Source organism: Coffea arabica, chromosome 2e (genome assembly GCF_036785885.1).
Source record: "Coffea arabica cultivar ET-39 chromosome 2e, Coffea Arabica ET-39 HiFi, whole genome shotgun sequence".
NCBI classification, from domain to species: Eukaryota; Viridiplantae; Streptophyta; class Magnoliopsida; order Gentianales; family Rubiaceae; genus Coffea; species Coffea arabica.
In genome coordinates this window covers 18,043,390-18,057,490 of record NC_092313.1, presented here as the reverse complement: position 1 = coordinate 18,057,490, position 14,101 = coordinate 18,043,390, and the positions used below count along the sequence as shown (strand labels likewise).

The following is a 14,101-nucleotide window of genomic DNA, read 5'->3' as shown; positions in this document are numbered from 1 at the left end:
CCAGGCAAAAGGATATCCTCACGCAGGAGCAAGGAATTGCTATGTTTTGAAACTCGAACCAAACACGAACAGTGACTCGGACACGCTCAGGGATCATGATCAATGGATTCGATCCCATTTCGATCGAGGTCACCAGATTAAAGGCTTTAATTTAAAGCAGATCTATCAGGTGTTGTGGCGGCCATAGTGTATTTACACATTAACGACATTCTAAGTTTTGCCTTCAGGTCACCCCCTACCGGAAAAATGGACCGAGAGAGACGAGTAAGATGCAAAACATTAGGGAAACAAACTAAGCAAAGGTTTAGGAAGATATAACTCCAGTTGGTTTAAGGTTTTAAATTCCTTTTAAAACTATCTAAGGTGGTTTTTTGAACCTATTTGACGTACTCCAATGAAATATGATCACGACACTAACAGTCGATGAATATTGGCAATAACATTACATATGATCAATCCGGTAGAAATATATTAATTGTTCTATCCACTATTTTTCCTCAGGTGTGGGAGTGTTAAAAAAAATAAAATAAAGCGTTTAGTCGAAATTAGGGGTGCAAACGAACAGAACCCTCAATAAACAGTTGTAGCTTGATCTGTTAAGCATTCAATTTGATTACGATTTTCAACGAGTTATAACTTAAATTCCGATAGGAATTAAGATTCGATCAAAGTATCGACTCGAGTTCAAACTTGTACATATTTGGCTTGTTACGACTTGATAAGACTCGAGTAATTTTTAATAAATTTTATTTGAAATATTTATTAATATTTTATGTATATTTAAGCATTTATTAGTTTCTTATATAAATATAATATACGTATTAGTGATAATTTAGTATTAGAATTAAAAAATGAATAGAATTTTCAACTATTGAATCAAACTCGAATCTATTGAATGTTAAATTGAATCCAACTTAGCTTAAAAATGCAAATCGAGCCTGACAGTTTGAAAATTCGATTCAATTTTATTCGTTTACAACTCTAGAACTTTCTTATTGAATTAAACATTTATTTTGGGCTGGGTCTAAGATTGAATAAGCTGAGATTTCATCTGAAGCGGACACAATTGAATTGCTGCCTAATCGATGCATCATTCTTGACTATGCATTGGGTCGTTCTGTAAGATACAAATTCCCTCACGGTCCAGGCCCCAAAATTCATTTTCAGGTCCAGGCCGAATCGGAGAGATGAAGGTCGTGGACATTAATTTGGTATGGGCTGCACCTTTTATATTTACATCAGAGTTTCGACTGATTACAGGCCACAGGTTGGCCTCGAATTTTTACTCTTGTGCGACCTTGCCCCTTTGTCACCCCAGTTATACCCTCGCAGCATGATTATGTTGTTAAAGGAGATGTTTTACTCAAAATGATGGCGTAAATTTTTTTTTTTTTTTTTTTTACATAAATGATGGGTTATTCAGTTTTTGCTGTAACACTTTGGATATGATTAAAAAATGGGTGAGATTCTGTTTTGGGCCTCTGAGCCTGGGATACTGACATTTAGTACCTCTCAAACTCCATGTTTTTATTCTTATTAAGAAGAGCATTAAAATTTTCACAAATTTTTTTTTGTCCTCAATAGTTTTAGGTCAGCAATATTTGGTCCGCCGGATTTTTTTTTTTTTTTTGTCCATTTGAGTTAATTTACCATTCAAGTAAATACTAAATACAAAACCAGTTCCCGTGAATAGAGTGAAGGACATCATGCAAATAAAATAAAAGGAAAAGGCTCGCATTTATGTAAATCCGAATTTTGATAGACACAATGGCTCAAATTGTGCCATATCAGTGGTGACAACTCAAGTAATAATTGCTACCAATCCAAAACATTCAATAACACCAGTTAAAGTTGGGAAATTTAAAGAATTACAATTAGTAGTATTTGATATCCGGAAACTTGAACAAAACGCTGTACCAAGCAGTCAAACAACCTTTTAACTGCTTGTCAAATCTATTGTCAAGTTGTACCACCGTACCGTACAACTTGGAATGTTCAAGAACTAGACAAGCTATTATATTGGATACATAGCCATTAAGGACAAATGCAAGACACCCCAAATTAAACGGATCGGAAGTGGCTCCACAAATCAATTTCTCGCTTCTTGCCAACCTTTCGGTTAGATTTACCTTTTTTTTTTTTTTTTCCGACAACGATAACTGTTTTTATAACCTATTCTATTATAATATAAACGAAGGAAGAATGGAAAGTCACAAATAGTAACCGGTAGGAGACACTATTTGAACCCTTGACCTTCCACCTCTATTAAGACTTAAAAATGTCTTGGTGACCAACAGTCTCTTGGACTATTGGCTTATATTTACTTTTTCAAGTATGGCATTGTTTGTGTGTACTATTCTCTCCATCTCACTTTGATAGTTTTATTTTCATTTTTTATCTCTTTCAAATTATAATCCACATTTCAAATAAAGAATATATTTAATTTTTAATTTCTCTAAAATATCATTATTTAATATACTTCATTATTCATAAATATAGCTTACCTTATTTAATACAGTCAATTTTTTTACCAATAATTATTTTGATGCATGTTTTGAATGGTGTAATATACCATCGTTATTGTTATTATAGTTAATGTAAAGGTATAGTAGTGATTAGTGAAACTCTTAATATTAATGTAAAAGTATTTTAAGAAAGCAATAGATTAGATTTACTTTTTTTAATAAAATTAATTAATTTTAAAAAAATGTGTAAAAAAAAAGTAAAACTATCAGAGTGAGATGGAGAACAAAGTGAGTAGTAAGTAGTCCATCTGTTCCATTTTGATAGTTCTAGTTTTTTTTCCACACAATTTAAGAAAAAGTAATTAACTTTGTTGGAATAATAAATTTAGATTGCTATTTTTTTAAAATACCTTTACATTAAATAGAGTACAATTTTATATTAATTATTAAACTTGAATTGGTGATTTAAAGAAACTTGAATTGATGATCAAGAAAGAATCAATTCTCATTTTACATTATTTCACATTTTAGCTTGAAAGAATAACAAAACTGGTTTTTCATATATTAATATGTTTTGAAAAATCTAAATATATTAAATGGGATAGGTTAAGAATCTATATTAAATAAGGTAGTTTATACTAATAACAATCTAAATTGAATAAGAATATTTTAGAGAAATTTAAAAATAATTATATTTTTTAATTAAAAAATAGATTACAATTTAGAATAGACGAAAAAAAATAAGACTATTAAAGTGGGACGGACGACAGGGTAGTTTACTGCTCCTGAGAAAGTCCCGCCTCCACACAACATGAGCAGTTGTGTGGGGTGAGGCGACATAAGGCTATGGGGCACCCAAGGAGGGAACGCACGTGCACAGGAAATGGTTTAGGTACTGGTGCTGCATTAATTACAACAGGACGCGGTTGTGACGACTAACATATTAATCTTGATTCTTGAGACTATAGATGCATGCCATCAAGATCATCATCACCCATTCAATTCAGCTGCCGCTGCAGCACCATAACGGATGGATATGGACTCGCTTCCGGGGGGCTGGGGCTGGCTGGCACACCCATTAATGTGCAACCATTTATATCCTACACGCACAGCCATGCATGGGATGCGTCCCCATTGGGAAGCTTCCCTTTGCCGACAGATTTATTTGATAATTGATGCTACTAATAGCCTACAACCAGTACTAGAAACTAGTACAGCGTGGTGTACAGCAATTTCCTATTAGTACTACTAGTAGAGAACTAAGTCAAGTTCCGAGTAAGTGACCTTCCGTTTGCAATTGGGTCAAATGCCACCCAAATTCCTAAAACTCAGCTTAATTTGTTGTGACGGATCATGTTCGGAATCAAGCCCAAGAAATGGTCAACTATATACAACGGGCAGTAGCTAGGCAGCAGCCATCAATTATTAGCACATGATTGATACAAGGAAGATTCCAATTTGCACTCTCCTTGTGGTTGTGATTAATCACAAGTTGAAAATTTATAGCCCGTTTGATTGTTACTTTTTAAGAAACTTTACCGTAAAATATACTATAACGATTTGACGTGTGTGAGATAAATACGTGATCGATCGATAGATATGTTTATGATAAGAGTAATAAAATTTTTATGGCAATCCAAATATAGAGAATGAGATTTTAATGTAGGGTTGCTAGCTAGCTAAGCTGTTGTGGCTTTGTTAATGTGAACCACCCTTTTTCATGCATTAACTTGTTCTTTTGCATGCGCCAACAATCAAAGGGTTTCTGTGTCTAGCAGGTGTGTTTAGGGTTTTCCCTTAGCGACAAAGTGATCCTGTCCTCACTTTTAGTATTTACTCCTTCCCTTTTTTATAACTGACGTTTAAGGTTTTGCACACCAATTAAGAAAAGTTTTTCATTGTTTAAATCTATACACTACTTTCCTTTTGTACCCTCATTAATTGTCCAATTCACCCATGTTTTCTCTCACTAGAGTACTAAATGGTGCTGTTTTACTAGGCCAAAAGCAATGCAAACTAACTAGGAGTAGTAATTAAGAACCCTGTATTGGAAAAGAGAAATAAAAGGGTAAAATTGTGAAAAAATAATTAATGCTGCATGTGGATAGTAAAACGACAGATAAAAGTACTTAAGAGCAAATTTCTTAAACGTCAGTTATAAAAAAAGGGAGGGAGTAATAAGTAGTGTTGAATTCATAACTCGTCAACTCCCTTCCCCACTGTATACTACTAATAGTACTAAATCACAAAAAAGGAGCAGCAAGAATTTCTATTAGCAGTGAAAGTGAAAATCATAAATGTTCGGTGATTCATAAATGCATCCTCGCCATTTCCGAAAAAAATTAGCAGTAAGCGTTGATCGGTGATTGACGAATTGGAGACAAATCTATAAGTGCGCGTTCGGGGAGTTCCACATGTATATGCCTTAGCATGTGCTGTTGGGTCGTTTATTTGAAATTAGATTTGGTTGCATAAAAAAAATCACATATCCTAATAGAGAAACACAATCAACTAATAGGGTTTGGAGTTTGAAACTGTAGTTCCAAGTCAAACTTTAGAATCCAAAAAATAAATATATACTACCCCTGCCATTGCCAACTTTTTAAGAGAAGGGCTTCGTGTACCCTAATTCTCCAAGGATCATCAGTTGGAGATCAAAATCCCCCCCCCCCCCCCCAATTTAAGTACCTTCTTGTTTTACTAAGCAGTACTTTTTTGTTTCGTGAGTTTTGTTCAGTGGTCGGCAAACTGGTTTATGCACAAATCAGTGACAGCAGCGTACAGCTTCTAACTTTTCCAGGACAAAGAAAACAAAAATAACTGTACAATGGGAACTGGCATTTAGTTACTCAGAGTGAAAAATGCTACGTACTGGGTAGGATAGGCCGAATTGAAAGCCATGACCCATTTGGTCCCAAGGCCAATAGGCTACTGTTTTCTTTCCCTTTCCAAGCCTCTCCAAGAACATCAGGGCAGAAGAGTATTAGTAGTAGTAAGTAGTAACCGGTCCATAATGGATGCAGCCTGCAGGCGGTGGTTGGCTTAAGAATCCTCAGATCCTTCTTCTCCAATCAGGCAATGGGAGAGATACTGCAGACTGTCAGGAATCAGGACCACATGCATGATTGAACGAACCTTTCACATTGAATGGACTTGGGAGCTATGGCAACAATTATGAGCTATGCTATGAATTTCGTTCTAGTGTCTCATCTCAAATGTATTTGAATGAATATGAATGACCTTCAGACTTTCTTTCCCCTTTTTTTTTTCTTTTCATTTTTTGACTTCCCTAGTTTGCTTGAGTATGAAATTATTAAGGGGTCACAAATTTAGGTCTAGTTTCCTACTTTAAAAGGCATTACTTGGACTCGTCCACATTCATCGAGGTAGCTGGCAGTGCAATTTTTATTTTTGTGGTTAAAAGATGCTGTTGGGATGTGTTTTTCATGTAAAGGTATTGGCGGACACAGAAATGGTAAGCAACCATGTTCCAATTTGATCGTTTCTTTCAGGATGGAACTAGAATGGAGTACCGACCCAAGTCCTACAAATTGTTTTTCTACTTTAAGGACTTGGAAGCTTTTATTGAGTGTCCTTTATACATTAAACTTTCTGCTCCCCCCCCCCCCCCCCAAAATTTAAAAATTTTTATATTGATTACAAATTAAATTTATGTGCATGAAGTTTGCCTACTCGAAATAAAAACATGGTTCTGTCACTAATTGTAGTGATGTAGACATGTTACATTTTGTTGTGATAGCATGGTTGATTCCACGGTACATGTATAAATTCATACCTGCAAACCTAATCCCCCCCCCCCCCTAAATTTACCATGTATTCCTTGACATTATTCTTACCAAAGCAGCTGTATCAATTTTGGGTGTGGGGTTTGAGAAAATATTACCGAGCGCAGAGTGGAAGACGCCCCAACTCAAGTCAAAAAAGTTATCACACTGCATTCCCTATTTAAGGATCTAAATTCTGCATTATTTCTTTTCATTAAATATTGGGATAATTTCATAAACTTCTATTACGATTTTGACAATTTTATTGAGCTCCTTTGAGATTTGGCACAAATGTAACGAAAAAGTGTAATGTTTTTAATATCCATTTATTATTTGATAAGCAACAATAATAGTTCTATTACTATTGATAGGTTACTTTCCACGGTGCTTTACCCTTCATAGATATTTTTCCTAAGTTGGACAAGAAAGTTCGTCATAATTCTTTCGAAGTTCTATGAATTTTTGGATTGGTGGAACTATCATAGACCCCGTTTTGTAAGTGAATTTTTTGGGTGTTTGTCTAAAACTTTAATGTAATTTACTGTAGAAGTTTTTTAAAAAAAATTTGAATATTTTGAAGTGTATAGTTTAAAAATTTTGAGAAGTTTTTTGAGTTTACTGTAGCTAAAGTTTTTAAAAAACTTATAACAGACAAACTTGACAAAAACACTCAAGTGCCAAACAGGGCCATAGTTTGAAAGCATTTTTGGGCTTTTCTTTTTAGAGTTATTACTGCTTTTGGTAAACAAAAAGAAAGGTAGAAAAAATCGATCGCATTCAAAATTGTCAAATAAAAAGTTACTAGTTAAAAGTATGACAACAACAATAGAGGCTAAGATCAATGTTCATGACTTTGTGGTAAAAAGAAGAAAAAAGAAAGAAAAAAAAAACTGTAAAACTTATATATTCTTTGCATAAGCAACTCGGGAATTTTATCAAAATGTTAAAGACTTATCATTCTTATTTGAACAAGGAAAGGAGATATAATTTTTAAAATCTCCGGAGAACTAGTAAAACTGCCTGTCAGATTTTCAGGAAAGTTTTTAAAATTATTCCTTTAAATACAAGAAGATTCCAATGATTTGCTGTCCTGAAGAAGATAGATTATGAAATGTTACTGGGCTGTCCTTGAGTCGGTAGACTCATTTATGCCGCTCTCTCTCACAAGTCACTGGGGAGACCATTTATGCTATTGCGACATTCTAAAATGAACGAGTCGAGTCACCCACCATTCAAATATTCAATCAATAGAAACCTGTTTCCACCATCAATCCGGAAATTTGACCATTGGGGGGACACCATCATGGTGTAGATCTTTAGAAACTTCCCCACAAGCATGTACCTGCTACTGCTGCCATCAATTATAGAACTGACATAGTAGTGAAAGTGAAAAATTGCAGGTGATGGGTGGGGTAAAGGAGGAGGCGAAATTGACTGCAAAGGCAGATCAATTTCACTTTGAGAAAGCACGAGCACTTGAGGATGGAATATGAAAAAGAGAGGGATGATTAGAGGAGACCACAGGGATCTGGGACGACTTTTGCCCCCATGCCTTTGGTGCAATGATAATTTCTCACACACGCTACATCCTCAGGCCATGGAAAATACCCCTAACGAGGAGAAGGGCTTTACACTTTACAGGATAGAGGATGGAATTGGCTCCAATTAAAAAACAAAAAAGGGGGAAGATGAAAAAGTTTACTCGCTACATTTGCAGAGGCGAGTATGAGGAAAAGATAAAGGCAAACTCCAGTACAGGAAACGGAAAACTCGCGGTCAAACCGCTCTCCTTACTTCTCGAGCTTCCTCAACGTTCCATGATTCCAATGCATAGACAGGGCCACGAAACCAAGCAAAATATACAAAGGAAGAAAAAGACGATGCAATTTTTGAATGAATAGCTGACTAGAAATCTAATAAAATGCCACTCTGAAAAAGATTTTTAGGGTCTATCTGCAGTTTCAGCAGGATTGGATGGGAATAGAGCCACAACTGCTTGCCTTGTGAATTGCCTTCTGATCCATCGGAGAAGTTTTGCTGACAGATTATTAAGATACGGTTACCTAAGGCCCAAAAAGAATAATGAATAGCAAAGGAATCGATAAAAGAAATGATGCTCATCTCTTCCGAGCATTAAATTATCTGCTGGAAAAAGTTTTAAAATTACATCTTTTCTTGACGAGACTGACAAAATGCCACAACACAACCGGAAGCCCGTATCAGAACTGTTGCCTAAAGCAGATAAGAGCAACATTTGCCAATTTGCCATGGTCTGATTTCATGGTGTTAGGCCGCAACCTAGCTTTTATCCCAGCCACCAGAGAAATCCCATCCTCCAGGCCGGCAGAAAGAAATATCTTTAAATCCATAAAACCATCAAGGTTAAAGCAAGAAGACTGCAATAAAAAGAACTTGAAAGAACTGCTAAAACACTACTGCTGAAGTATCAACCTCATCTAGGACGATTCTTCAAACTGCCCAGTTGGTATACATTTGGACGGTGAAATTAGTATGAAATCAGCATTCAAAGGTCAATGGTTCAGCCTAGGTTTTGTGCTTCCCCACCTTCCTTTACTATTGGAAGGTAACCAAAAAATTAGCCTCCGCATGTTCTATCCATTACTAAAAAAGAAAAAAAAAGGAGCTCCAACCCCTTAGTTGGATTCCGCATTGAGAGCATAAATATTCATCCAGGCTCCAGGCAAGAGCCTGTGAATAATTATGCTCCATTTACAGAATAGTAGATGCATATTCAACTAACTTAATTTTGCTTAGCTCCTAATTTCTACTTCGTTAGAATATTAAAAACTGCCTACCCATATAAACAATTGCGGCACTGATCCTGTTAGGTTAGACCTCAACTTTCCAGAACACATTATCCATGTTGCTGCCGTGAGTTTTCTCCAGTGCAGCAACCTTTGCCCGGTGAGCAGCAAGCGCAAGTGCACTCTTTGCCCTTTCATCTTGAGGGAGTTCACAGGCTTCACTCATGCACCCTGACCGTAAGTCAGCTGGTGGAATAAAGCAGTCCAAAGACAAGCCAGGAACATTGAACGCCACCTCTTCAATTGTCCAAGCTTCTTCCATCCTTGTTTTCGTATGGCTCATTGCCATCTCCCCAAACCGGAAAAGTGTAACCACTGAACGACCAGAATGAGCAATCATTATACCTTCAACAGGACGATAATCCTCTAAGAAAGAGTTAATAGTGGTTTCCCAGTAAACTGCATCACCCCCATTAGATTGAATGCGCGTAAGATGTGAATCCTCCATGTGCACAAGAAGACCAGTCTTCTGGCTGAAATAGCCAAAAAGGACATGCCTAATGATCTCTGCAGGCCCTTCACTCCTTGCCTTCAGTGTCTGAGGATCAGCACAAAGCTTGAGAATGAAGCAGTCCTCCCCATTAATTTTCTTCTCTCCAATGCATCTGGCATCTGCAAACATACCGGCTGTTGTTCTTGGGTCAAGACCCTGTACAGAAGAACCACAGTCGGATGAGGTGAGAAAACAAGAAAACATAAACGAGGAAATGGTAAAAAAGCTTGTCACTAGTTTTAACCTGTAAAGCACGGCGTAAAGGCCTGACCGGCCCTTTCGCTGTATGAGCCCCAAGCCAAGGTGTGTGCCTCCAAACAAGCTTGCCATTGCAACCAGCATGTACCTTGCTACCGCCAACCGCAAGCTCGACATACCACATGTCAGGATTCATTTGCCACAGGACGAAACCTCCAGACTCAGCAGCTCTAGCAGCATTTCTATTCTCTCCATGTGCACAAGTCAGAATTTGACAATCTTGTATCAAAATTGGTGCATGCACTTCACTTAGGACAGGATTTCCCACCGACGACATGAAAAAGTTACAACCATTGCTTCAATTACATTACAGTTCAACCTACCCAAAATAAGCTTGGAATAAATCTCTACCACCTCAGTACTCAGTAGTCCCAAAAATTAGACTCCAACCACCATTCCCTGCAGCCCCACCACCAAAACACTTCAAATTAATATTAACAATAAATAGACCAACAAGTTGGATAACAGTAGTAGAATCTGTATTCGTGCTAGTCGACATCTGCATCACAAGATTTTAATTAGTTACTCACAAATTAACAGCCAAAATAATCAAAATCTTTCTTCCCCCACAAAAAAAAAAAAAAACAAAAAACACTAGGACGCAACTACTTAGCAAGAAATTACACGGAAAAAAAGGTTCATAAATATCGACTCACAATGGGGGTGTCTTTGATGCTGAGATGGGGCAGAGGGTCCATAGAACTAACGTGAACCGGGGCGAGCGGCGCACCCATGACACCTAGCAACAACCTCAGATCAGACCTCCTATTACAGCTTCCCCCGGAAGTGTTGTTGTTACTACTTCCGTACCCACTTGAAGTCACGGACGGGGCCCGACAGAGCTGACCCTTCATCCACTGACCCAACCCGACCCGCTTCGACTCCCCGATTTCACCTCCATCCGGATCGGGGCCTTCCATTAACGGTGTCAGAGTCTCCCCCAACGGCCTCATACTCCCTGATCTCGCAATCAACGCTTCGGGATTCGCTACGTAGCTGTTACCACTGCTGCTGGTACTACCGCTGGTCTTCTTCCTCCGGAGCAAAGCCGAGATGGGTGAGGCGCTCCTTGCTGGGCTCTTTGATCGTGACCTCGACGGCGATAAACCCCTTACTACCTCCTCCTTTATCGCCGAAAAAAAGCCTTGCTTTTTCTCCATTTTTCACAAACTTGTACGTATAGAAACTCTCGTCCTCTCAATTTTTTTTTTTTTATATAAGCAAAGAAATGGAGGAAAAGTTTATTTTTCCCCCTACTGAAGATGGAATTTTCTATATACTACTACAAAGAAAAATAAGGCAGGCAAATATGGGAATGAAAACCCATTCTTCTTCTAGGGAAGGAAAAGCGGATAACAATAACAGGGACAGGGTAAAAGGGGAGTTAGCTGAAGATTATGATACAAAACGGTGGTGAGCAATGATTTGCATGGAGAATAATTTGTGAGGGAATCGGAAAATGGGTGAGAAGAAATTTTGGGAGATTGAGAGGCTGGTTATGAGTGTTGCGGGGATTTTGTTTTGGTGGGGAATAAGGAGGGGAAAATGAAAGCGCCGGAAGAGGAAGAGAAAGCTGGTGCTGCTGTTTGCTTGAATTTGCTCAGTAGTGGTAGCAGCAGTGATAGTAGGAGCAGTAGTAGACTACACTAAGTAGAAAGTGAGAAGTGTGTGTGAAAGAGAATCAGGGAGCGGTGATGCAACGCGCATCAGATGGGTGCTTGAATTCTCAGGTCTATCAGCCTTTGTGGGTCCCCACTTGCTTTTTGGTTATCGCCCTCTCTCTCTCTCTCTCCTTTTCTTTGTTATTACTAGTAATAGCAATGCTTAGCGAGTGCTCTCGGACGGAAGATAATCTGGAAGTTTTTTTATATATGTGAAATCCAAAAATAGTAGTAAGATACAAAAATGATAATATATATATAATCATTATATTGTTCAGCAAATTAATATTAGCTTTGGATAGCTAAATTTTTTTAAATATTATTTTATTAACTTCATAATTGCAATTTTTTATAATCCTTTTGTCTTTTTATTTTATTTTATATATATTACATTATAAAAAAGTGTTAAACTGATTAGTATAAGTAATATTTTAAAATTTGTTATAATAATTAGTTCAAGTAATGTTTCAAATAATCTGCTGCCCATACAAGTTTGAAATTCTTCTAAGAAAAAGACAGATAATATTTTAAAAGGTGCTATAATAATTATTTCTTTGTATGGATAAATCATTGTCTGTTGCTAATGGGCTGGGATGAACCCGAAAACCATCACGGTAAAAACTCAAGACTGGGTGGTTCATGTATGCAGAAGTCACGGCGGCGAAATCTTAACATGAACCTCATTGACTAAAATTGACCTAGCCCAAGTAACTCTTGTAGGTAGTTCGTGTATTTGATGTAGCTCGATCCACAGGGTACGAACCACCATACCATCAAAGTTTGCTGGGATATGTCATTACACAGAAAAGCACATATTAATCATTTTTGTATTTCAACTATACATTTATTGAACTGTGTGCTACAGTCCATTTGGATTAGTTATTTTTAGAAGTGTTTTTAAAATATGTTACTGAAGCAGTGTACATGAAAAATTTTTACTACAAATGATTTTTTGAAGGAATTTTTGACATATATTTTGGGATACCTTTTAAAATTAAAATACCTTTTCAATACTTTTTAAAAATTAAACTACCATCCACAACCACAACCACCACCAACACCACCCCCTCCCTCTTCTCCTCCTCCCTCCCTTTCCCTGCCAATCCTCGACCCTCCCCTCCCCCTTTGATTTGGTCGCGGCCAGATCACGACCAAAAGGTTGCTACCTTCTGGGGGTGGAGGAGAAGAGGAGGGGGATGGAGGAGAAAATGAGGGAAGCAGGAAGAGGGAGGTGGGGTGGTGACGGTGGTGGGTGGGGATGAGGGAGGGGTGGTGATAGGTAGAAAATGTTGTAGAATTTTAATTTTTTTTTTTATATTTGTGAGTTATTTTTGATATATTGTATGGATGAGATGTTTTTTGAGTTATTTTTATTTATGTATTACCGTAGCATTGCATTTGAAAAACTTATTTTTGAAAAACAGACCAATCCAAAATGAACAATATCATAAGTCTATTTTGGATAACAATGGGTTGTCCATGAATATGTTTTTGAAAATCTTTTAAAAGTTACCTTTCAATCACCTTTTTATAGTCATACGTATCAATTAAAAAATGTACTATAGATTGTTATTTTTTGAAGAATAATTTTTACATTTTTTATAAATATTTCTTCAATATATTTTTTAATCATATTTTTACCTCATATATATCATATATTCGGATAAGTGCTACAGTATTTTCTTCTAAAGTACTTTCCATAAAATGCAATTCAAATTGGCTCTGTAACTTTTGGGTAAAAGTCCCTATAAACAACCATTGAAACGAAGTAGCGGTTGAAAATGACCCGAATGACAAGTGTATGTAAAATAGAGAAAATTGGCTTAGGGGTTGAAATGGCTCCGATGACAAAATTGAACTCCCATTCCACTAAGAAAGATTCACCGCTTTGTTTGGATTGTATTTTTCTGGTTTTTTTTTTTTTATAGAAAAATTATTGTAACGATTTAATATATGTGAAGTAAAAAGGTGATTGCAAAATATGTTCACGGAAAACGTAATATTTTTTTTTTTGAAAAATGGCAATCCAAACACACCTTATATTTCTCCCTTTTGGGAGACTTTTAATACAACAAATCTGGTGTTCCTTGATTGGATAAACTGATTTCTAATACAGCTAATGTAAACTTAAGTAGCCGCTTTTCCGTTGAAGATACTTGAACATTTGATCGGTTCCCTCCAAAAAATAAAAAATTGATCGGTTGGTTTGGCATCTAAAAGTAAGAAATGGAGATCTAACTCATGAATTCATCATTAATATTCAAAAGATCTATCAGTCGCAGACTTTTCCATCCCCCGAACATGGAAAATCATAAATCAATTCATAATGTTCTGTTTTGGGGTAACTAAAATAGAATCAAATCTAGTGCGACATAAATCACCTAACATTTCTCTGGAATAACAACTGAATCCCCTTTTGACACAAAATCTGTTTGTATCAGTTTAGCTATATTCTCTTGGAGAAAAAGGGAAATATTGAATTTTTAAAAAAAAGTAAAAGTAATAACCATAAGGAAATGAAAATGAAAGCTAATACATGTTAGAGGTCTCAGGTGTCAATTTTTACAAAAATGAAGTTAATTTGAAAAAAATTTTTAATTATAAGGGTGCAATA

General features: G+C 36.5%; 1 protein-coding gene across 1 annotated transcript; it reads right to left on the bottom strand.

The window, feature by feature from the left end:
* Positions 1-8,352: 8,352 nt before the first annotated feature.
* Positions 8,353-11,463, bottom strand: LOC113728680 (uncharacterized). Its single transcript, XM_072077431.1, has 4 exons — positions 10,483-11,463; positions 10,183-10,325; positions 9,813-10,122; positions 8,353-9,724 (listed from the first exon to the last, which is right to left on the bottom strand). The coding sequence occupies exons 1-4, from the start codon at positions 10,984-10,986 to the stop codon at positions 9,101-9,103; spliced, it is 1,581 nt and encodes a 526-aa protein (XP_071933532.1). The 5' UTR covers positions 10,987-11,463; the 3' UTR covers positions 8,353-9,100.
* Between the last annotated feature and the right edge of the window lie 2,638 nt (positions 11,464-14,101).

Excerpts from the sequence above, each read along its gene's own strand:
- LOC113728680 (XM_072077431.1), bottom strand. The coding sequence starts at position 10,986 with ATGGAGAAAAAGCAAGGCTTTTTTTCGGCGATAAAGGAGGAGGTAGTA. Across the intron at positions 10,326-10,482 it reads GCATCAAAGACACCCCCATT|ATGTCGACTAGCACGAATAC; the intron begins GTGAGTCGATAT and ends CTTGTGATGCAG. Across the intron at positions 10,123-10,182 it reads TTTGGGACTACTGAGTACTG|CAATGGTTGTAACTTTTTCA; the intron begins AGGTGGTAGAGA and ends ATGTAATTGAAG.